A 27,196-nucleotide genomic window follows, 5' to 3' on the forward strand; every position below is an offset into this window, starting at 1 on the left:
TTTTAAAAAGTTAGCAAAATTATAACATTGATTTTTTAAATAAAACACACACATTTTTTTTTAGTTTACTTATGGTAACAAATAAAGGTAACTTATAGTTATGTTAGTTTAAATATACCGGAAGTAATTTAGTTAGATTTATATCTAACTAAGTAACTTTCTAGTTAGTACTAACTTCCGGTTGAAAAAAAATAACATTATTTTTGTCAATATTGTTCTTGGCTGTATCATATTATAGATGGACATAAAGGAATACATCTATATTTGTGACGGAAAATAAACAAAAATGAAGGAAAATTATTTTTTATAAGCATATTTCTATTATATTCGTTTTATTAAATACGTAACGTAATTTTGTAACAATTTTTGTCATAAAATGGAAATTACTTGATAAACGGTTAAACATAGGTACACAAAATGTGTTCAGAAACTATTGAAAAATAAAAAACATAGATTCGAATTCATAGACCATTAGAAGAATAATAGAATTACTTAAAATAAATAAAACAAATCATACCGTATGATCTAAAACGCAAATTCGAGACGGCTGTGGAATGATAATCAATGATAATTTTGGTGATGCCAGTCTCTAACGTCGTTTACTAAAAATTGCTATAAAATTTGTAAAAATTAACAATAATTATATAGAGATTAAAAAAGGATAGAACGTTTCCAGACACATTAAATATATTTCCAAAAAAATATATTTTTTCGATAACCAATCTACACCATTAAATTCCAACAGCGTGGAATTAATTTCTATATTAGCAGTTCAAGGCAAGAAATAAGAAACACGGCAAGAAAGCTCTTATATAATTTCATTATATACCTAAAAACTGCAAGAAATGTATTTTCCATTATATATTTTGGGCTAGCCGAAAAAAGCCTTTATTTACTATCGATTGTTGTGCGTCGGTGGTACGAAACTACTACCATTGCACGCAGGCCGCTATCTCGCGATGCGGAACTTAACATCTTACCGCTACTTTACGACAAGTCGTATTGATATACTCTGCGCTGTGCTCGTAATTTTGTGGAAACGACCCAAGCTCACCTAATGATAGGGTAGGGCCTCGAAACCGGTAGTGAGAGCAGGTTGATCCACATTATGACGAGCACAGCGCGGAATTAATTTCTATATTAGCAGTTCAAGGCAAGAAACTCTTATACAATTTTATTATATACCTAAAAACTGCAAGAAATTTATTTTTGATTATACAGGGTGGTCCGAAGTGTGTTCCGGAAACTTTGGTAGTATGTTCTGCAGATAAAAATGAGTAAAAAAGTTCGTATAAATGTATGTCGTAAAATGCTTAGCTGCGGAGATACAGGGTATATAAGTTTTATTTTTATTTCGATTTTTTCCAAATAATTTCTGGGAGTTTTTTGACATGTAAAATTTGATTTTGACGTTAATATGACTTCGACTTGTAGACTTGCCACCCACATATTTTTTAACTGGTTTGAAGAGTAATAATTTTTTGTCCGTACCTGTATAAAACTACTGAGTAAAAAATATACATTTACGAGGTTTTTTGCGTAAAAAAAGTATCTTGGTAAAAATCGCTACGAGTAATGGTTCCCGAGATATTTGGAATCGAAATAATCAATACCTGTCATCATTGACATAAATTAAAGATGTTGACTAAATAGTTATTAGACTGAAATCATAAATTTGAAATGTTTTTGTACCAAAATTTCAACAAAAATTGTTTTATCATCATTTTTTCGAAGAGAAATTTATTATTAATTTAAAAAAAAATAAAAAGTTTCCAAATTTATCATTTCAGTCAAATAACTATCTACTCAGCATGTTTATTTTTTGTCAATAATGACATGATTGACTATATCCATTCTAAATATCTTGAGAACAGTTGCTCGTAACGATTTTTATAAAGAGATATTTTTTACGTAAAAAATCACGGAAATGTATATTTTCTCACTCGGTAGTTTTATACAGGTACGGGCGAAAAGTTATAACTCATCAAAACAGTTAAAACACATGTAGGTGGCGCCCCCTACAAATAGGAGTCATATTGACATCAAAATCAAATTTCTCATGTCAAAAAACTCCCAGACACCAATTTTCATCCAAATATTCACGTTACTTCAGGAATTCTTTGGAAAAAAATCGAAACAAATATGAAACTTTTACATCCTGTATCTCCGAAACTAGGCATTTTAGGACATACATTTATAAGAACTTTTTTACTTATCTTCATCTGCAGAATATGCTGCCGAAGTTTCAGGAATACAGTTTGGACCACCCTGTATATAAAAATAAATTACAACTTTCTTGTGAAACTGACAGAAACCGCAATTAAAATATAGAGGAGAAGACTACGGGCCAAGTAAGTGACGTTTAAGGCTTGACCTCGCCAACATTATCCTCAGTTGTCATTCCCAGCCACCTTTGACGCCGTTTTTTTCCGATCGTATGGTACATAAAATATATTATAACTTTCACAGTTAACTAAATTATTTTTATTTTCTCTTTACGCTTTATGAGTTAACGTTACCAACACTTTATGAAAAACATTTATCTTTGAATTAATATAGCAAAAATTGCCGTAGCAAGCGATAAATTTTTGTTATTTTTTGCAATCTTTTGGCGATGAAACTTCATTTGTCTCGGTCGCTTTTTTTTTCGACGGGCCAAAATGATTTTCCGCTATTTTTTTTTCGTGTTACTAAATTGTAATCCGTATTTGATGGGGCCCGTAACATCGAAAATTGTTATAATGGACATTTTTGTGCTTTCGTTGTCGGATTTATCCCGGTGGGTTTCATAAAAAATGTACCAAATTAAATGAGACGATGCAAAAATATCCGCTCTGGATATTACACGGTTTAATATGAATTTATGGGGATTTGCTTTAGAGTTTAATCGGTAGTTTATTATTTTTTGTTTTTCAATATTTTTGGTTTACTTACTTTAACATTATCAAAGTTAAACTATTTTTATTTAGTATAACAAGTTTTATTTCATATTATTAAAACTAAAATTAATTTAATATTTAAATTTGTTTTAGTTTTTCTTAAATTTTTTGCACAAGTATTTTTTTACTCTAATCTCAATCACAAGATATATTTATTTTTTATATATTATATATAGTATAAATATTATAGAGTTCAGTATAAAATTGCTATATATCCCTTTATTTCATTCAGTGTTTATTTTTTACTTTTGGATTTTTTGTTTTATTTGTTTAGTTTTGTTTAATTTATATGTTTTAGTTATTAGTAACGTAGTTTAGTATATGTTTTTCTTTTTTTATTAGGATGTAGTGTTCAGTGATGAGGAAATCAAAAATTACTTAGAAAGAAACGTAAGCTCTCTTTAAAATTGTTTAACACAAATAGTAGACAGGATGTTCCTTAATGACATGTTGATATTTATAATCTATTGCATGCTGATATTTTGTAGAAATTTTGACATATTCTAAGAAAAAATTTGATATGAATAATATTTAAATGTCCTAAACATCTTAACTTTTGAGACATAGGGTGGTGAAACTTTCTAAAAAAATTTTCATAATATCACTCATGTTTTAATAAATATCTTTATTAGTCTTGATACTTGTTTTTTATGCATCAAAATGCCTGTTTTCATATACAATTTTTGTTTGTTTGTTTCAGCCAGTCTCGTCCGTACGGGTTTTATATTATTTTAAGTTTGGGGAATTGTTTATATTGGAGAAAAAAATGGTACGCCGGTTGGTCATCTCTTATAATAAACATTATTTTCAAAGTCTTCATTCATCTCCTAAACAATTTTATTAATATATTTTTTGCACCCAAAGCAAAGTTTTTGAAAAAAAAAATAAAGTTATTTTACCTCAGGGTCAAATCTCTTAAAATCTGATGCTCGGTGACTCTCGTTTGCAAATTGGTAGTCAACTGGAAGGAGATTAAGAAATGCAGGCAAACATTTTTTGTACATCATAAAAAGCATTTTGATGCATAAAGAACTTATATCATATTTTATAAAGGTATCAATTGTAACATCGGAGTTATTATAAATAAATGTTTTTTTTTAATATTTTACCACCGTGTATCTAAAAAGTGTATTATGTGCATCTTTTTTTTAATATTGATCTAATAAACAATTCATTAAATATTAGCATATCATTAAGGAACAACCTGTGTATTTAACTGATTTTTTAAACATATTTATATCCTTATCTACAGTATGTCCCCGGATTGTTTTTGATTTTAAGAAAAATGCATTCTCTCATAAAATTTTTTGCTTGTTCTTTAATTGTTAATTCCGTTTCTACTTTTCCAAATTTCCATACCGTTTTAGAGAAAATAAAAAAAAATACTAATAGAAGGAAATCTTAAAATATTAGAACTCGTTTCTATGGTAATAAAATTTTATTTTCATTCTTTAATAGATTGTTATTGATAGAAGAATTTTAATTAAAGTCATATTTTTGCGGTTTTAAAATATTACAGGAACACAAAATTTAGTTAACTCAATGCTACGGAAAGGGTGATAATAGTTATTAGAAAACATCATACTTTAACAACGCCAAAAAATATGACGTTAATCAAAATTAATAATAACCATCTATCAAAGAATGAAGTGGAAATTAAATTACCATAGAAACGCCTATTGACTTTTAAGATTTTTAGGAAATTCAACCATAGTTTCGTGTTTCTTTAATCTACTCTAAAATGGTATAAAAATTTGGAATAAATAAACGGAGTTGACCATTATAGAACAAGCAAATATTTTTATGAAGGATGCATTTTTCCAAAATGTCAATAATAAAAATTTATTTTTCTCTTGTAAAGACAATCCGGGGACACACTGTATATATCATACGATCATATATTAGTAAGATAATATAAAAATACTGTGTCCAAGATCAGCATGGATAGAAGGATATTTTCAGCCTATAAGACAAAATAAGCTAGTTAAATGAAAAATACGTAATTTAAAACACAAACGTAGATGTTCAGCTAGTATTATTTTTAGCATATATATTTTTCTAGATAAACACCAGAAAGAGATAATTAAAAATATTAAAAGGTACATAGAAATAGGACGACATTAACAGATTAATAAGATAAATTAATGTAAGTAATTTAATTATAGAATATTTAATATTTATTTTTAATTTTATATACCAAAGTTTTCTGTTATATAAACTATAAAAACTTTGACATATAAAGGGTGCTACAAATAAGAGGTATGAGCATTGGTTAGGTAGGAGCATTGGTTTTGTTAGCAAATTCGAGGTAGGAGCATTGGTTAATCTCTGTAACCGTTATAGATCCGAACACGGTTAAATTTGGGCAAAGTTGCACTTTGGCATACCACCAAGATAACAATCAGATTCGGTAATTTATAAAACGAGAATCGGACATGAAATTATTTTAAATAATAATTAAATAGTTTTGTTGTTGTTATGGTACCCAAAACAAAAAAAATATATACAGGGTTGTTCACCACATACGACACGGAATATTGTAGCTAAACGATTAGATTTTTACAAATTGTAAGTTCTGGGTTCGCTGAAGGACTATTAGAGCTACAATTTAAAAATAATTTTACAAGATACAGAGTGTCCCAAATAAATAAAAAATATCAAAGTTATATTTTTTTAAATGGAGCACACTATATATTATTGCATTTTTAGTTTCTACGATTAAAATAAAGGTAAATTTGATTAAGGTTTATTACACTTAAACCTTACCGTTTTTGAAATATTTTCAATTTTGTAAAATTGCAGTATAAATTTTAAGGCTTCATTTCTTCGAGGATATCAAAGTTTTGATACTAAATAGTTACTGAAGTTTATTTATTGAACAGTTATTGTGTTGCAATAATAAAAATTTTATTACCTTATACAGAGTGTCTAAATATTTATTTTAAATAATTATTAGCTTTAAACGGCAATAATTTGTTTAATTTAAATAGAACACCCTGTATATTTTATGAGAATCAGATGCACAATTTAATTGTCTATCAAATTGTGGTATAATACAATTTGATAGACAATTAAATTGTGCATCTTTGCATTTTTTACCTATCTCTTCAAGCCTCCGTAGAAAATGCATTTTCTTGTAATTTAGAACTCATTTATCAGTATACCCATGGAATACTGACATTTTAGATTATTTTTAAAGATGTACCAAATTTTTAAAGAGTACAGATACTAATATTGTCAATATAGTTCGTTTATTTCATTAAAAAAATTAAAAAAAAAACTGTTTATATATTTGTTGAAGAGGACCAATTAATATGATTCCAATATTCAAACTACATTAATTGACTGTTTGCGTTGATTAATAATAATTGCTCCAAATACTAAAAAACTGAATTATTTATGTGTATTAGACAGTGTAGTAAAAAAACTAACACCTTAAAAATTGTATTTAATTTTTTGACAAATGCTTATTTATAACTACAGAGACGTTCATTTTCATAACTTATTATTATATTGATTTCTGATTCAAATCCACATTTATTTAGAATAATTTATTAATTTAGTATTTGGGCGGAAATACTGGTGGTATATTTAATTAATGGTATACTCTTTTATAAAGATTTAAATAGTTTTCTTTTTGCATACAAATGGGCTAGTAATATCATCGTTTTACTAAAAACGATTATATTACTAGCCTGTACATTTTGTGCATTTGTTGTTTTAAAAACAATCTAAAATATCAATATTCCATGGGTATATTGATAAATGAGGTCTAAATTATAAGAAAATGCATTTTCTACGAAAACTTGAAGGGATAGGTAAAAGGTGGTATAATACAATTTGATAGACAATTAAATTATACATATGATTCTCATAAAATATACAGGGTATTCCATTTAAATTAAACAAGTTATTGCCGTTTCAAGCTAATAATTAGTTAAAATAATTTTTTAGACACTCTGTATAAGGTAGTATAATTTTTATTATTGCAACACAATAACTGATCAATAAATAAACTTCAGTAAATATTTAGTATTAAAAACTTTGATAGCCTCGGAGAAATGAAGCCTTAAAATTTATACTGCAATTTTAAAAAATTGAAAATATTTCATAAACGGTAAGGTTTAAGTGTAACAAACCTTAATCAAATTTACCTTTATTTTAATCGTAGAAACTAAAAATGCAATAATATACAGGGTGTTCCATTTAAAAAAATACAACTTTGATATTTTTTATTTATTTGGGACACTCTGTATCTTGTAAAAATATTTTTAAATTGTAGCTCTAATAGTCCTTCAACGAACCCAAAACTTACAATTTGTAAAAATCTAATCGTTTAGCTACAATACTCCGTGTCGTATGTGGTGAACAACCCTGTATACAGTGTGGCATATCATTGTATTTTGGTGAATATCCCAAGGCGGCAACTTGGCCCCAATGTAACCATCTTTGTATATATTACGGTTTCCAAGACACCAAAGCTCGTACCTCGAATTTGTAGCACCCTATAAACAATAATTTATAATTTTATCTAACCTCAAAGCTCTATTCAACGATCCATGGTCACTGCTATCAATCTAGAACAAAAAAAAAATATAATCTATTAAGTTCACATGCACTATAATAATATATGATTGTTTACACATTTATTCTTTTTACTTTTAAGTTTCAATGCATTTAATTTTTTTCTTGTACTATTTAATTTTGTTGTGTTTATTTTTACTTTATGTTTAGGATATTGAACATGACTATGAGGACGATATTAGTAATGATATAGTTGACAATGTGAGTAAACATATCTTTTGAGGTTTGTTACTAACATCACTAACAAAGGGATCATTACTAACAAATTACAAATTTATTTAAATTGTTATATATTTTTTATTATTTTAATGAAAATTTTACTCTTTTTTTAACTTTTAATGAAAAACTTACTCACAAAAATCGGTTCCTATATTATTCGGTTACTGAAATCTAACGTATTGAAACACAATGGAGGCGCGATATTTTCAAGTGTGTTGATAAAAAGCTTAAAGCTGCTTCCTGTTTTTTAAAACAGAAAAATGCTAAACGCGTTTATTCTGAATTCCGGTCCTATCCATGACAATAAAAGCTCAGTTCAGGTGAACTTCCCCTGATAAATACTCGTTGAAAAAATCCATTCAAATATACTGCGAAAAAATTCCGGAATGTAATGAGAATTTTTTATGAGGAGATTTTCAATTCAATTCGCAAGAGATTGACATTTCAGGATCGAGTTTGCTGTAATTTTATAATAAATATATTTACGTTAGTCTCCACCTTCGTATAGTATATACGAAGTATAGTATATACGAAGTATAGTATATACGAAGTATAGTATATACGAAGTATAGTATATACGAAGTATAGTATATACGAAGTATAGTATATACGAAGTATAGTATATACGAAGTATAGTATATACGAAGTATAGTATATACGAAGTATAGTCTCCATCTTCGTATAAAATTTGAGCTAAAGATGACTTGATTTAGTAATATTTTATCGTAGAAACAAGTTTTCATGTTAAATTCATATAAAATAATGAAAACTAATAATACGTTTATTTAGATTAAAATTGAATGTATGTAATGGTTTATTAACATTTTAAAACCCAATTTAATTTGCATATTTTCATGAAATTAAAAAACTATTTCTAAAATCATAATTACTCATAATACGATTCACACTTTATTTTTTTAATGCTCATCATTCTTCTTCATTGTTTCTGTAGATTGCCCATACACTACGTGCATGACAATTACATTTAGCACGTTTTAACTAACAATTAAAATCAACAAATATATTCATAAAAATTTTTACAGATTTTGTTTTTTAATAATTTAATTTTTTTAATTCCAAAAAAAGTAACATATTCGTAAATTAATATATCAAAACTATCAAAAAGAGGAAACTTATGCCGGATTTATTTTTTATGTTAGATAAACTAATGGAGATGATGAAAAATTAATACTTTTGCAAAAAACTTAAAATAAAATAAAAATAATTTATAAAATAGAACTAAAAATGAAAGATAGTTTTTACTTATTAAAATATTATCTAACAATCATAAAAAGTCAACAACTGGATGAAAATTAAGTAATATTCAGATAGTTAAAAATAACAGGAAAATGATGATCAAAAATTTTATAAAAAAAAGCATGGATTGCTATGTTATATAGGGTGGTCCGAACTGTATTCCGGAAATGCATGTCCTAAAATGCTAACTGTCGGAGATACAGGGTGTAGAATTTTTTCCAAATAATTTTTGAAGTAACCTCAATATTTCGATGAAAATTGGTGTCTGGGAGTTTTTTAACATGAGAAATTTGATTTTGTCAATTGTCAATAAGACTCCTATGTGTAGGGGGCGCCACCTACATGTGTTTTTACTGTTATGAAGAGTAATAACTTTTCGTCCGTACCTGTATAAAACTACTGAGTGAAAAAATATACATTTCCGTGACTTTTTACGTAAAAAATGTATCTTGGTAAAAATTGCTACGAGCAACCGTTCTCAAGATATTTAGAATGGAAATAATCAATAATAAATTTGGGAATTTTTTATTTTTTTATATTAATCACAATTTTTTTCTGCGAAAAAATTATGATAAAATAGTTTAACTTTTGGCACAAAAACATTTTAAATTTATGATTTCAGTCTAATAACTGTTTAGTCAACATGTTTAATCTATGTCAACGATGATAGGTATTGATAATTTCGATTCTAAATATCTCCAGAATCATTACTCGTAGCGATTTTTATCAAGAGACCTTTCCTTTTTTTTCTCATGCATTTTGCATTTTTTGTGTCATTACGCTATTATTTTAGACTCTCGGAAATTTGTTTAATATTTGCGAATTATTGATATACAGGGTGGTCCAAATTGTTTTCAGGATATTTCGGCAGCATATTCTGCAAACAAAAATAAGTAAAATAGTTCTTATTAGAGGGAGGTTTGGTACAATAATACAGGGGTATCGCAATGGGCTCAAAACCTCCGAGTGAGGGATCAAACATGACGGATGAAACCCCAGTAACCTAATCTAACCTAATCGTTTTTGAGATATTTGGAATACGAAATAATCAAGTACGAGTCATATTGACATTGAAGTCAAATGTCTCATGTCAAAAAACTCCTGAACACCAATTTTTATCCAAATATTTACATTAGTTCAAAAATTATTTGGAAAAAATCGAAATAAAAATGAAACTTCTATATCCTGATATGAAATGTTTATTTATTTTTATGTGCAGAATATGCTGCTGAAGTTTCCCGAATACAATTTGGACCTCCCTGTATAATTATCAATTGAACTATCGAATCACTATTTTCACTCTTTACTTTGATCTAGTATTATTTATTTTTTTTTGAACTGTTATTTATTAAATATATACTAATAAGGTAATGAATAAAGTAACTGCAATAACTCAAGTGATCAACACTTTAGGAGGTATCGGCAACACCAACTAACCCTATTAGTAAATCATATACGAACTTTCAGCTTCTTAAAATTCCCTGTTTTCATTCGATAACTTTATTTTTACCGATAATAACCCTTCGATTGCGAGATATCCATCATTTAATTAGATAAAATGGAACAACTTTAACCCCGATATAAAACTCGACAAAAAGTCAAGCGACCAACATCGACTAACCCTGTTACTAAATCATGTATGAACCTCATCTTGCAGCTTCTTAAAATTTCATATTTTTTCAGGTCGAACGAACGGATTATCCGCCCTTTCGAGAGGAGGACAGCGACGGTTTAGGGGTGTTTCCACCCCCGCCCCCACCCCCGGACGGTAAGAACTGCTTCTGTGGTACTAAAGAAAACTGTTGTAATTTTATTTTTGACGATCGACCAGCTGCGGGAAGATACCGAGGAGAGAAAGGAGAGAGAGGACCAAAAGTAAGTTGATTTATTTGAAATTTATGTTTTATGCTAGGGATATAATATGTTCTTATAGATAATTCGAGTGATTACTATATTTATTGCAACGACACCGACGTCTCGCATTCTTGCTGATAAAATATTAAAAAATACTGCTATCCCCTCTGGTTGAAAATAATTTTGGTTAACCTTTGAATGAATAATTATATTAACTTCTAACACAAGTTTGTATGAATTTTTGATATCGGTAATTACAGTTTTGTGAATCGGTGATTATGGTCTGAATGATTATGAATCAATGGTCGGAATTACAAGCGGTGATTTAAATTTAGTTTAGATCAATACCAACTGATTTATAAGTATATAATAACAAAACATTTGTAAAAATATAGCGATAACAAACCATCTGTTACAAAGACACAAGCTGCGTTAGTTTAAATACGAAATTTGTTACAGTATTAAATATTGAGTTTGAAGCAAAATAAACTATTTTGTATTCTTCATTTCAACCATTTGATAATATAGGATGTCCCAGAAATAAGTGCAGATATTTTAATGGGTGGTAGATCTGGTCAAAAAACATCTTTTCTCTTTACTGTTTTGAGAAAATAAATTGAAAATAACCCAGTAGGTAATTTTACTTTACAGAAAATTTAAAAATATAATAGTAATATTTTAAGAACCGCTGGCGATAGCTGGGTATTAAGAGCTCAAACGCACTCACGATCAGTTCGCAACGACCAGCATTTGATTAAATGGTATTACTGGTCGAAGTTTGGTAGAAGTATTTTCCCGGAAAATGGTCAAGGAAAATATAAAATTTTTAACAATTTTCTTTCTCATATAGGTGTTTCTGGGGCCGAAACATACTATCAGTTAAAATATTTGCACTTATTTCTGGGACACCCGTATATTTATATGTAAATGGTTTGTATAGTAGGTGCTTATAGTAATGGCTTCGTAATTAGGATATATATTGCCATATTATTTCTTACTGCTTCACTAGTAAAACTATGGCAAAATTGTGTATACTGACATCAAAATTTTATGAGATGATAAAGACAAAATATCCTTTTCAGTTCTGCGGTAATAAACAAATCTACAATTTTTGAAAAATTTGGCAACGTCCCAATTTGGGACGTTGCCAAATCTAATAATCAACCAACATAACATAACTACATAAAAACATAATCTAACCAAATCCTAACCAACCTAACCAAACCAAATAAAGCCAAATTTTTAAGTAATTAGTGAATGCTTAATTGTGATTAATAATTAACTTTTTGGTTTACGATAAAAAAGTAGACAAGATCTGCCCTAAGTCGGATTTTTATAATTTAAAATTTTGTCATTAATTTAAATATTGCAAAATAAAAACACTAAATCACCACAATACACCAAAACACTTTTTTTCATTTAGCCAAACCAAACCAAAGGTTCCAACCCTCAACTGTAATTTAAATATTGTTACATATTATATTCCCTGTTTACCAAATAGCTCTAGCATAGAAAGCTGCTACTATACAATCTATTTTTGAGTATACTACAGCAAACAAATTTGATGGGGAAATTCACCAGGGCAGACACAGACACAAAAAAGTTCATAATAGGACATTCGCTAAAATTTACGGCAGAATTGATAAGCAAACATAGAAAAACTACCAAAGCTGTGGTGGGTCTACTAACAGAGAATTGTAAGCTTAATATGCATCTAAAGCTAATGGGACTGATTATCAATCTGAAAAGGAAACGACAGGGCACAGTTTATGTCAGTACCACAGCCTGGTAAATATGCTGTTCTTTGTATTAGGCAATTATAGACCAATGGCAAAAAGCTATTCTGTCTCCAATTTGTTAGACTTTTTAAAAGGTATAGGCATATAGGACTGGAGAATGTAACCTAGATATCAGAAGGGGGCCACGATAGATCTGAAAAGGTCACAATGGAACATGTCCAGAGTCAGCTCTAAAATCTGATATAATCTACGTATTTTTGGGATCAAAACAAGTTTTGAACACAATTTATCCCTATACAAAAAGTGCTTTGTTTGTCCGTTAATGGTCATTAAACTTTAAAAAAAAATACATATTTTTTTAAGATATTTTAAGAACCGTTATTTCAATTTAAATGACATTGGGTGTACACTTTTTTTACTTAACATTTGACTTTTACAAAAATTAAGAAAAAGTACGGGAAGGGTGCATTAAATCTAGTATGTGCTAATAATCTAGTTGGTGAAAATATTCCCACCCCAAAATGTATTTTAGTATAAGTATTTTCCAATTACACCGGCGACTATTTTTTTTTATAAAACGGTCCTCCTAGTATTTACTATATTTTTTGTCACTTGTAAAAAACCACCACATCCCATATTTCAATGCTGACCTACAAAATACACAGGGAATTTCATTACAACTACGTATTTTTTGAATCAAAATAAGTTAATTGCACACAATTTATCTCTATACAAAAGTACTTCGTATGTTTGTTGGGGGGCATCAATAAAAAATTAACCGGAGCGTTAATTAATTTAAAATTTATGAAACTAGTCGTCTATTAGTTATGAGCCGTCTGGCTTGACGACGCTCATTTCGCGAAGTAATAAGGAATGCGGCTGAGTTTATAATTACATCCTCGTTGTTCCACATGTTGATAAACACTAAATACACTTTCGCTCCTTAGTTGAAAAATGAAGTCGAGCAACAATATTTCTTTGGTAGGTACGATCTACATTTCTCGACAATATTTACGAAAATAGTAACAAAAGTTGATAACAATGTCGTCGACTGTCTGTCAAATATCAGCTGAGATACTAACATAAAATTCCATATTTTCGCCAACTAAATTATATTAGCGCATACTAGATTTAATGCACCCTTTCCGCACTTTTTTTTAATTTCTGTGAAAGTCAAACGTAAAAGCACCTATCCAAACATAGGTACACCCAGTCTCATTTAAATTGAAATAATCCTTAATAAATTAAATCCTTAAAATATCTTAAAAAATTGTTTTTTTAAGTTTAACGGACAAATGAAGCACTTTTGTATAGAGGTAAATTAGGTTCAATGAACTTATTTTGATTATGAAAATACGTAGTAGTTCTATGTCCGCGGAATATTGGCATACCCTTTGTATAACAGCAAGGCGGAATATGAAATTTATTTCAGGCAATAGAACCTTCATATCGAACGATAACATACTCAGGTCATTCAACAAAGTTTAAGAGGAAAAAAAATTGACGATACGTAATATTGGGACACCCTGTATGAATCCATTTTTTAAATATTTCATATATCCAGAAACTTCAAAATATCGTTTTACCTGACACTCTTTATGCTATACTCTATTTACTTTATTCAACTCACTCGCAGAGTCATGTATGTGGATATAACACAAACCCAAACAAATACCGTCTCTGTTTATATTTGTACCGACTCGAGACAAAAGAGCAGTCGCTAAAACATTATTCAAGCAGAAAAACTCGTTTTGCCTTTAGTTAGTTCGAATTGAATATTAAATTATACTTGTTCGTGCATGTGTAGGTACGTTGAAGTATTTCTTTGGACCTTTTTGGAATGCCAGTCAGATGACAAGGGACTGACACTTGTGAACGGTGGATTATATGGCAGACAACACTCTCGTGTGGATAAAGAGGCCATTGTGTTATTTTTAGCGAATATCGTAATTAAATAACCGGGGCCATTTAATATAATAATTATCTTTGAAGACTGAGAAAGGCACACTGTAGCATTTACAGAGAAATTTTATATTTTTTGATGTTAAAAATAGAGATATTCTAATTTATTATCATCTTAGACAGACCCTTCTGTACAAAACGAAAATATCAAGAAATACAAATCAAAAACAGGCGAGATTGTGAATTTATCAAAAAATATATATGTTACAGTAAAAGTTGGAAATCAGTGATTGCTAACAATTACTAGTAAAAGCTCACATTCGCTGATTTGCTAAGACTACGCCAGTGAAAGTTCAACAGCTATTTTTGAAACCAACTTTTTGTAGTGAATGCTATCATTCTCTGGACGATAGCAGTGAGTTTGAAAGATTCAGTTAGCACGGTTGCCACATCTTGTACAAAATAAGAATATAAGTTGAATAATAGGCAATATAACGATTACATTAAATTGGCTAAACGTTGGCAACGTTGACAGACATCTTGTTTTTTGTGGTTATGTATAATTGTTTTGTTATCGTTATAAAAAGTGATGCTATGTGATATTTTCCCGATGGAAGAAATTTTCTGTGAAAAATTAATGTAAACTAGGCACTCGCAAGAATGTAATAGTGCAAAAAGTCATTACAAAAGTTAAGCGTGCAAGAGAAAAAGATAGTAAGAAACCTAGTGACCAGCTAGTGACTATGAACTTATTAAACGTTTGCTTGAAGCATGATATGCTTGAAGAAGCGGGTTTGAAAAAACAAATAACTCCCGTTGAAGAAAATTCGGGCATATGGTCCACGGTGAAGAACTTTATGAATGTTTTTAATTGTTTTGTATGCTTTAAAATGTTTCCCTTTTAATATTTAGAAGGTTATGTCGTTATTTTCTATATTTTTTAATAAATATACTAAAAAAGTAATTTGTAATTTTAAGATATGTCGATCAGCTTGAATATTAAGCTTGAATATTAAGGTGACCCAATATTTTTAAGTTTTGTTTGTTCTAACTTCCACCAACATTCTTCCTCGCCCCACTTACCCTGTACAATAGAATAACTTTTACTGATAACCTTTAGCAAATGTTACTTTCACTAGTGAATGTGAGAAATTACTAGGATAAGTCGACAAATCTCTTTAAAATACCATATTCACTGGTCCAATGCGTAATTGCTAGCATTTCCGAGTGAATGTTAACAATCACTGAATTTCCGACTTTCACTGTAACATATATAATACAAAATATACTAAAGAGGATCGTATATGATTAATAGGTAATATATATTCACAGCATTTCGTTCAATTAATATTTATACATTTACAGACTTTTATCTGTTGATATACATGGTGATCCTCATTGTAATCGAAAAATTTTGGCAATATATTTTGCAGAAGAAAAATTCAGTAATTGTAGAAAAAAAGTTCATTTAAATGTAGGGCCTAAAATACTTCGTTTCGGAGTTACAGCGCAGCGTGTAGAAGTTTCTTTTTTATTTTGTATTTTTTTCCATACAATTTCTGAACTAACGCCTAGATTTGAATGAGAATTGATGTCTGCTTCTGTCTGTTTTCTGTTGATTTTAAATTCCATTTCGATGTCATTATGACTATTACTTCTAGGAGGCGCCACCTATACATTTTAACTCTTTTGAAGAGCATATTCTTTCGTTCGTACCTGTATTACAATACTGATACATTTCCGCCGTTTCACTCAAAAAAGGTCTCTTGATAAAAATCGCTAGGAGCTACCGTTCTCAAGATATTGGGAATCAAAATACCTATTTAATACGTTATCATTAACAAAAATAAACATATTGTTCGTTTGACTGAAATGCGAATGCGAGAATTAATCACTGACATTTGCGAGAAATAATCATTGAATTAATCATAAATCTTTGTAGAAAAAATTGTGATAACAGTCTCTGTTGAACTTTTGGCACAAAACATTTCCAAATTTATGATTTCAGGTGATTTGGTTAGGTTGTGTATGATTTTTTTGATTTGAAATATCTTGAGAGTGCTTGCTCGTAGCGATTTACGCTCGCGTTAGCTTTACCAAGAGACCTATTTTGCGAAATCGGCGGAAATGTATAATGTAATATTTCTTCTAAGTATTATAATACTAATTTTCCCTCAGTATTATAATAGAGCTCCGTACGAAAAGCCATTACTCTTCTAAACAGTTAAAACAAAAGTAGGTGGCTCCCCCTACAAGTAGGAGTCATACTAGCATCCCGAATCGAATTTCTCATGTAAAAGAAGACCCAGATACCAATTTTCATCTAAATATCGATGATAATTCAGAAATTATTTGAAAAAAAAAACTAAACAAAAATGAAAATTCTATACTCTGTATCTCAAAAACGAAACTTTTTAGCACATAAATTAGGTAAAACAAACTTTTTTCTTTCCCTCTTTCTCAGCCTGGTTCCGTTTAGTGTTGGATATGCCTCTTCTAGGTTTTTCCATGCTACGCGCTCTCTAGCCAATCTCATCCATTGTCTTTTTGCCATCGTTCTGACGTCATCGACCCATCTTTTTTTTGGTCTACCCACACTTCTTGTTGTTCCCCTAGGAAGACATTTTGAGACCATCGGTCTGGATCCTGTCATGCCACATGTCCGATCCATTGCCACTTCAGATTTGCCACTCTTTTAACAACATCTATTACTTTTGTTTTTTCACGTATGTGGGTGTTCCGGAACAAACTTTTTTACTTATATTTATTTGCAGAATTCCTAAGGACTTTTGGCGTAAATAAAGATTTTGACACTCTTTTCTGTCTTTATTATGATCCTGAAACTTCTCTAATGTTGACAAATTTTGTAACAAGTATTATATTAGGTCTATGGTGAAATTAAATTGTAAATAAAAATACTATTTTTTCTACATTTTGCTTGTATATGCTGGATTAAAATAATATCTATACTCCACTCTAAATATTTTATTTAAAATAACGATATAAAATAAATTGTTCAAAAAATTAGAAATAACTTTTAAATATTTTTTTACGTAATTTCAAATAAAACGAGATCTATTTCATCTGTTTATTTTTATTGAACGAAGACACAAATTGTTAAAATTAAAGGGTTCACTTCTAGGGAGGTTTTAGTCGAGTCCGGAGTTCCACAGGGGTCTCATTTATCTCCGCTGCTTTTCAATATATTTATTAATGATGTAACCGACTTTATTACACACTCTAAATTTTTGTTATATGCGGATGATCTAAAAATTTACAAGGTAATTCAGTCACTGGATGACTGCTTTAAGTTGCAACAGGATTTGTATGGATTGAGTGAATGGTGTAGGTTGAATGGGATGTCATTGAATATATCAAAGTGTAAAGTAATGCAGTTCTACAGAAAGAAAAATGTTTTATTTTGTGATTATAAGATTCAAGATGATATTTTAGATAAAACTGATGTGATGAAAGATCTAGGTGTATACTTTGTTAAGGAACTGAATTTTAATTATCATATTAACTTCATGACAAACAAAGCGTTAAAGATGTTGGGTTTTATTAAAAGAACGTTAACTGATTTTAATGGCATAAACTGTATCAAAACTTTATATATTGCCTATGTGAGATCGATACTAGAATATGCTTGCCCAGTCTGGGGTCCATATTATAAGATCTATGTGGAGCAGATCGAACGTATACAGAGAAAATTTTTGAGGTTTGTGGGCTTTAAGATGGGAATCCCCGTGAAAGATATTGCAATTGAGGAAATAATGTACTCATTGAATTTGCCAAGTTTGGGAGGTCGGAGAAAATTTGTAGATATTTGCACACTTTTCAAGATTCTCAACTCTCAGATTGACTGTCCCAGCTTACTAAGCGAACTATTTTTGCATGTTCCGGGGAGAATTCTGCGTGGGTCCGGTCTGTTCCATATACCTTTTCACAGAACTAATTATGGAATGTCATCTGCGCTTACAAGATTTTGTGTAGAGGCTAATCAGATTATTGATAAAGATTGTGATATCGACTTCTTCTGTGATAATATAAATAGTTTCAAGAATAAAGTAAAGGCGGTGGTTTTGTAGTAATTTATTGTAAAGTTTCTGTTGTGATGGATTTTATTCTAGTTGTAATTATAATTATTGTTGTATGTACATTTAAATGGCTGGTCCGTAAATATATTATTTTATTTTATTTTTATTTTATTTTATTTTTTATTTTATTACCAATATACCAATTTTGTGTTCTGGCCTGATGGGAAAAGTAACATAAAGAGAACCATACGAGCTCACATTTTAATCTCAAAATTAACGTTTTTTTTTAATTCCTGAATATCATTAGCGTAAATCTGGTACTTAAAATGGAAAAATTTAGATCGAATCAATGTTTATTCATGAATTATAAATTTTAAATATATTTTCCCTGAAACCCTCCGAAAAAGATATCGCGTAAATGTGCCCAAGCCGGGCTAAATATTAATGAGATGATCAAATGTAAAAAACACGTCGTGCACCGCAAAAATTCCCTACATGTAATACCTTTTTAGGGTCTGGCGTTTCGTGATTTTGCGACTTTTTTGCTACGAATTTCGAATTCTCTCTATCCGCTGATTACCCAGTCATTGCAGAGTTACATCGTAAACGTAAAAGTAGTGAAGGACTTAGGAGATTAATCCAAATATCCTCGAGCTGAATCCAAGAAAAGCAAAGAACAAATTACTTTCAGCTGGCGTTCGGGTTAAATAAATCAACTAAAAAAGAAATTATCTCGAAAATGTATAAATACCGTTACTTGTGAAGGAGCTTAAAATAGAGATAATTAAGAGAGTCAGCTAATTTTACTGGTCTGCAAAAAAGTCGGTACGTAACATCATTCCTGTTGATTCTTTCTTTTTCTGACGCCTACCTTTTTCGGGTGAGCCAACCCCACCCCATCTATTTTTATCACTTTTCATAATAATAATGTTATCGACAGGAATTTAATTTCAAGAGGCGAAAAGAGCATCATTTAGCTGTAAACAATAATAAATAAATAAATCTCTATATTTATTTGATGCTTGCTTGCCATTGAGGTACAAGTCATAACGGTACGTCATAAAAACAAGAGTACTCCGCTAACGTGCTAGCATTCCTCTTTGTGTTCCTCTCAAATGCCACTGATAAAACGGAATTTAAGTCAACCATTTTAAATCCCTCTTGGTTTGTTTTGACGCTAGTGGTCGATAAATAGTCAAATTTGTTAAATTTTTTGCTTTTTAGTCATAATAGCCAACTATCAGGGGCACCGGATGATATAAAATCTCATGGGTACTCAACAGATATAGGAAAATGTAACACATTTCCAGATTGTTACATTTATTGTATTTATTATACCCTTTTAAATATAGTAACTTAAAAAACACAATTAGAAAAATACCATTTCAATTTATGTCATTTTTGCAATTCTATTAAATGAAATTTGAGTTATACAGAAATATAATTGTTTAGTGCAGATACCAATTTGTGAAAATATTAATTACATCCATTCCATCCATATGAAATCGTGTAAGGGTAGGCGCGCAAAACAGACAGATACTGTATTTTATACAGTATCTGTAACGAATACAGTTTATAATTTTGCATAGAGATACAAAATAAAGAAAGCTAAAAATTGCTGAAGAGTGTATTAACTCTCTTCAGCAATTTTTAGAGTATTAACTCTCTTCGGCAATTTTTAGCTTTCCCTCCACTATTAAGTGGAGGGATGTTTGAGATTGGGAGGCAGTTTAGGGTCTCGATAACCCTAAGCTCAAAAGGGGGGGGGGAATACATTTTCTCAATCAAAACTAAAAATTCTCGAACATACACACAAAATAAACAGTTACAACAAGCTTTCAAATCACATAGCACATTTCATATACTCAGCCGAGCAAACTGACAATGAATAAGAAACATGACGCATCGCACCGTTATAGTTGTGGATAGGAACGCAGTGTTATTAGAATGGGTGGATTTCGTCAGAGTTCCTAAAATAGTTTAAAATGCGCTTTCAATTTTGAATAATTATTATAGTATAAATATATAAACTCTCTCTAAACACAACAGGGGCCCCACAGATACTCAGTTATTTAACGCAAGACTGTGCAGGCTAATTTGCGCAGTTCAACCTGTATTACAACCTGTCGCGCACACACGCAATTTTATAGTACAGTTTTACTGGTCGCACTCGCCTCATTTTTTCTATGTGAAAATTACCTTCTGAGATACAGTTCTGTCTTGCATTTTATTCGCTTGCGCATTAAGGAAAAATCAGAAAAATAACGGTTAGCTAATAAAATTATCTAATAATAAAATACAATAATAATAAAGCTAATAATAAATTACAATTAGTGGTTTTAATTAGCATAGAAGTTTGTTCCTCTAATTTGAATGTAAGCATTCACGTCAAAATTAGTGGTAGGAATTTTCAATTAGTGGGAAAAGTTACCAAACTTTAACTTTTCCAATAATTATATTTCAAAATTTGCGAGGAATGTCATTTTGGCCATCCGTCAATAGGATATTTTATTAATTTTAATTGTGTTTTTTAGATACGTGAGTGATCGTAAACGAAAAGGTATAAATGTCATTGAAACCATTAATTTATTCCACTAATTGCGAGGTTCTGAATTAAGCTTTAAAGGAAATACTTATTTCCATGTCAATTTGCTTGAACAACAAGAATCAGGATTCGGAAAACTATATGTTACTTTTAAAAACTAGATAAACTATATTACATGTAGTTAATGTAGTTTATGTAGAGTGTGTAGTTTATGTAACCTATGTATGTAACTTTCAAATATCAAAGGTTTGAGGTGAGGTTATAATAAGTTGAAGCTTTAGAAAATACATAATGTATTCAAGAGAACAGAAGAAATATGGCTTTAAATATAATATTCACATCGTATTATTTAGACCCCTCATACAAAGGAAAATTTTTCATAATATCACTACGTAGTTTTTTAACGTAGTTTTCATGTAGTTAATGAACGGGAAAAGACGTAGTTTTTGAAGAAAAACTACACGGAGTTAATCAGGTAAATTACGTCTTAATGAACTACTTCCGAACCTTGAACATGATTGGTATAACTACCTAAGACTGGACGTGGAAACTTCCTTAGAACTATTAAAACTTACTTCTTCGAAAAACTACCACAGTATGATGCGAATCATGATGTATCAAAGAACTTTCGACAGTTTTTGACCGACGTCTTAACTTGCAGTGGCTGAGATAAATGTCGCTTAAAGTTGCTAAACTGTTTTGATGTTTATGCTCATGAATGCTCGGCCCCACAGTTGCACTACATACCAACTATTTAAATCATTGTTGATCGCCCCTTACCTGTTCCATGGAAATACAAGAAATAATATTCACATTAGACTATAAAATAAAATAAATCGAATTTCTTTGTCTAAAACTGGAGCAAATTTTAAGTCTAACTTTGAAATAAAGCAATTATGCAATTATATTGTATATTAATGCACCTGTTATTGATACCGGCGCTGATGGATAATTTGTTTGGTACAATATTAAAGGCGTTATTATTTCTGATAATTGTACGTAATTTATTAGAGCCGAGTTCTTAGGAGACATCATCGTAGAATTTTCTTTTATGTCAGCAAAATTCTTATTAAAATTTTATATTCAATTCAGTCTTAACTAAAAGACAAAACGACACTCGTTTTTTTTTCAACTTTGAAAACAATTTATGCAAAATCATATATCCGCTGATTGATGTCATGTTTTCCTTTATTTTTGTTTTTTTTTTCTCTTCGGAAGTGTGTACTCAAGAAAACAAGAGGAATTTCAATAAGATTGGTAAAATTTATATATATATTTGTGTGGGATTTTAGAAAAAAAATCGTTTTCTCCTTTTCAAATTTAGCATATCAAGCGAAAACAAAACAAATGACAAGCAAGAGACAACAACAGAAAATCCAAAACCTTTAACTAAACTCCACTTTAATATTGAATTTATAAAATCCCTTTAATAAAAATGTAGGAATGGATTATAAATATGTAATTTGTAAAATGTATGACTTAAATTCTTACATGTGCAAATATGTTTGGAATGTTATTATGGACACCACCATTTTAGTAAATATTATATATTAATATCCCATCATGCATTATACAGGGTGTCCCAAGCTGAGCGTGCATTAGAAGTTTCTAGAGAACCACAATATCTAGATCGGAGATTTTTTGCACATCATTTTTTTACAACGATATGTGTCGATTAAAAATATTTTCAATATGGCGGCGCTTCCGGAAATACCGGAAGTTGACAACAACTTTCTTATTTTAAATGGGTGCCCCCATTTTTTATTACATACTTAAATTCTTTGTAAAATTTTATGATATTTGATATAAAACAATCTATATCTAACATTAACCGTTTTTGAGAAAAAAATTATTTAAAATTTTTGGACCAAAAAAAATCTACCTGTCAAAAAAATTTGTATAGCCTAAAAGTCAAATTTAGTGATTACCACAGCCACTGTGACATAAAGAGAAGACATGTGGCTATCTATTTCAAAATTAAATTGTTCAAATGTCCTATAATAATGGCGGTAACTGTCATGGAATTGAGTGATTAAAAAATTATCATAAATCATTTTTTTCAAATGGAAACCCACTTTTTTATTTCACTAATGAAACGGTTTTTTAATTCGTTACTTTTTAACTATACATGTTCCGATACCTAAAATAAATCGTTTTTAAGTTATTTAAGATTGAGTTTGAAAACCTATATTTTTCTTGGTTTTATCTAGCTTCCTTTGACATTAAGTGTCAAACGGTCAGACAAATTATTTTCATCTGTCAGAAAACGAATTATTTGAATTTCCTATAGTATAAATACTGCCTGCTTAAGGGTTTAAAAAGTGTATTTATAAAAATATATCTCGTATTTTCGCTCTTTAGTGATATCTAATAGTTGATATTATTAATAATATTCCCTATGATCAAAAAAAAAACAGCGCAAAGTTGGCTCGAAAATGACTCTGCTTTTTGAATAAAGCATCACAATATGACATGGCCATAACTATTGTTTTACCTCACTTGACGTTTAAAGTCATAGACTACTAGTTAAAATCAAGAAAATTATACGCTTTAAAACTAAATCTTAAATAACTCAAAAACGATTTATTTTAGGTATAGGAACATGTATAGTTAAAAAGTAACGAATTGAAAAGCCTTTTGAAAAAAATAATTTGCCTTTTGAAAAAAAATACATTTGAAAAAAATAATTTATGATAATTTTTTAATCGCCTTTAAAATCGCCTTAATCACCTTAAAAGCCTTTTGAAAAAAATAATAAAAGCCTTTTGAAAAAAATCCATTTGAAAAAAATAATTTATGATAATTTTTTAATCGTTCAATTCTATGACAGTTGCGGCCATTATCATATGACATTCGAACAATTTAATTTTTGAAATATATAGCCACATGTTTTCTCTTTATGGTACTGTAGCGTTTTTTTTTAAACAACTACCACTGCGAACGGCAGCTTTTCATCGGAGAACAGTCGTGGATAAGGTATTTCACTGGAAAGAAAACTAATTAATAACAATAAACAAAATAAATAGATATTGGGCGCCAGGCATGTACAGAGAAAGAAAACACAGTTGTATAATACTTAAAACTAATGACTATATTTATTCATGATGAATTCTGATGGTAAATAGCATTGTACAATTTTAATAATTATTATAGTGTTTATTTGTTGAGTAAAACTAAGTATGTAAATAATATTAAATATGTTCTATGAAAAGACTATGAAAAAATACAATGCGTGTAACGTTATAGAATATATAAGAAAAGTAGCATTACTTTATTTAAATTGTTAAATTTTATGCGGTGTTAAATCTGATGTGTTGCAACCTGTAGATTCTAGAATCTATGTCTCGTTATTCATCTGTTAATATAGCGCAATAATAATATCTATAGAAAGTAATACCATTACAAGACGTAATGCAATGAAACCTAAGATCTAAATTATATTTTAAAGATTATATCGACATGAATGTTCTTAACAATCTAACCACTGAACATAGTCTGTACGATATTACTTAAGATGTACGTTATTGTTTTAGACTGAAAATGTTTTAGATGTTAAATGTAAAACTAGAACTTAAATATACACTTAGCTGTTCTTTTATGTAACCTTGCTTCAAACAGTAGCAGCGTGAGGTGGTCTAGCATCTCTGTACTGTCTGTCGGCGATCCTGTTGGTCAAAACAACAAAAGGGGCCAGATTGAGGACACAATGAATCCTTACAGCCGTAGCTACTGACTAGGCTTAGAAATGGGAGTGAAGCAGCATGGGACTCAAGCTACATCCACGCTGTGGCACTTAGATGTAAGAAAAAATCGTTCTTATTGGGGACACTCGTCCACAGGACATCTGTACATAAGATAATGTCTGTACATAAGACACTACCCGTACCTTGGAAATAGTCCGTACCTTGGACACAGTCCGTACCTTGGACACAGTCCGTACCTTGGACACAGTCCGTACCTTGGACACAGTCCGTACCTTGGACCCTAAAAATAAGAAACTCTTGTTTAAAACCAAACAAGGTCTAATAAACAAAATAAACCTACCTCGAAATACTTCCGAGGGCTCAATAAATAATAAACAACCTGTCCTTTCTTCCATGTGACATTCTGGAGGACAAAAGAAAAGGGACGCCAACGTGCCAGCAAAATACAAATACAAGTTGGGACATCCATAACTCTACCCTAAAAATATTCAATAATAATATCGAATCTATAAAAGGTAATAACTCATCTTTACCTGTAGCCTCGAATAGCAGCTAATAATTTGACGTTTAGGCTCTACACATATTTTTGACAGGCAGTTTTCTTCGTTCAAAAATTTTAAATATTTTTTTTCTCAAAAACGGTCAATGTTAGATATAGTGTTTAATATCAAAATTCATAAAATTTTGCAGAGAATTTAAGTATGTAATAAAAAATGGTGACACCCATTTAAAATAAGAAAGTTGCTGTGAAGTTCAGGTATTACCGGAAGTGCCGCCATATTGAAAATATTTTTAATCGATAGATCTCGTTTTTAAACTATGATGTGCAAAAAATCTCCGAGCTAGATGTTGTAGTTCTCTGGAAACTCCTAATGCACGCTCAGCCTGGGACACCCTGTATACCTCAAATTTTATATAAAAAAATAAATTTGAGTAGTTTATGCAAATATTATAGTTTTTACAAAGGTTTTATCCAACCAAAGTCGAATTAGTTACATCATTTATTCAAGAACTGCTGGATAAATTTTATGATCTCTAATTTTTTGGATTCGTCTACTAAAGTATAGGAAAAATTAATGGAAATATATATACAGAAGATACATATGTATATTTGAAATTCTGCAATGGCCAATCCACGTCATATATACGGCTATAGAGCTTATTTGTGATAATTGATGTCCACTGCACATTAGTGACATACCAACCTCTTAGACATTTTAGAATAGAATTTCAACACGAAATAATGGGTAAATAGCATTAATTTTAGAAAGATATTGAAATATTCAGGGTGGTCCGAACTGAAATTGGGGAAATTTCAGCATCATATTCTGCAGATAATAATAAGTAAAAAAGTTCGTATAAACATATGTCCTACAATGCTTACTTTCGCGAGAGAAACAAGGTGTTGAAGTTTCATTTTTATTTCGATTTTTTTCAAATAATTTTCGAAGTGATGTCAATATTTGGATGAAAATTGATGTCTGAGAGTCTTTTAACATGAGAAATTTCATTTTGGTGCAAATATGACTCTTATTGGTAGACGGCACCATCTACATATTTTTAACTGGTGTGAAAAGTTATAACTTTTTGTCCGTACCTGTATAAAACATCTGAGTAAAAAATATATATTCACTGCGTTTCTTACGTAAAAAAGGTCTCTTGGCAAAAATCGCTACAAGTAATGGTTATCGAGATATTTGGATTCGAAATTATCAATACCTGTCATCAAAATTAAACTAAACACTTAAACATGTTAACTAAATAGTTATTAGACTGAGATCATAAATTAGAAATGTTTTTGTGTTAAAAAGTTCAACAGAAACTGTTTTATCATCATTTTTTCAAAGAAAAATTCATCATTAATTTAAAAAAATAAAAAGTTCCCAAGTTATCACTTCACTCAAATAACTATCTACTCAACATGTTTATTTTTTGTCAATAATGACATGTATTGACTATTTCAATTCTATATTTCTTGAAAACGGTTGCTCGTACAGATTTTTTACCAAGAGACATTTTTTACGTAGAAAATCACGGATATGTATATTTTTTCTCGGTAGTTTTATACAGGTACGGACGAAAAGTTATTACTCTTCAAAACAGTTAAATCGCATGTAGGTGGTACCCCCTACAAGTAGGTGTCATATTGACATCAATCAACTTTCTCATGTCAAAAAAATCACAGACACTACCAATTTTCCTCCAAATATTGACGTTACTTCAGAAATTATTGGAAAACAGTCTCGAAATAAAAATGAAACTTCTACACACTGTATCTCCGAAACTAAGCATTTTAGGTCATACATTTAAAAAATATGAAATGATTTGAATTATGAAAGTATTTGAATTATTTGAATACTTGAATCACAGATAAAAATATAGAGAACAAATTATTATATCAGTTGTAAAATCGATT

At 29.8% G+C, this 27,196-nt stretch overlaps 1 protein-coding gene across 9 annotated transcripts in view; it reads left to right on the top strand.

Annotated features, from left to right (window-relative positions):
- LOC115875628 (collagen alpha-1(XVIII) chain-like) overlaps positions 1–27,196 on the top strand; it is a 955,759-nt gene that overhangs the window by 681,352 nt on the left and 247,211 nt on the right. For 4 of the 9 annotated variants that reach the window (XM_030891132.1, XM_030891136.1, XM_030891133.1 and 1 more), the window contains exons 6-8: positions 3,282–3,329; positions 7,674–7,724; positions 10,683–10,874. In XM_030891132.1, coding sequence (XP_030746992.1) covers positions 3,282–3,329; positions 7,674–7,724; positions 10,683–10,874 — 291 coding nt within the window. The remainder of the gene's footprint in view (positions 1–3,281; positions 3,330–7,673; positions 7,725–10,682; positions 10,875–27,196) is intronic. The other 5 variants (XM_030891138.1, XM_030891140.1, XM_030891137.1 and 2 more) reach the window with 3 other exon arrangements.

The sequence above is a fragment of the Sitophilus oryzae genome, unplaced genomic scaffold (assembly GCF_002938485.1).
Source record: "Sitophilus oryzae breed Bouriz unplaced genomic scaffold, Soryzae_2.0 scaffold_1393_pilon_pilon, whole genome shotgun sequence".
NCBI classification, from domain to species: Eukaryota; Metazoa; Arthropoda; class Insecta; order Coleoptera; family Curculionidae; genus Sitophilus; species Sitophilus oryzae.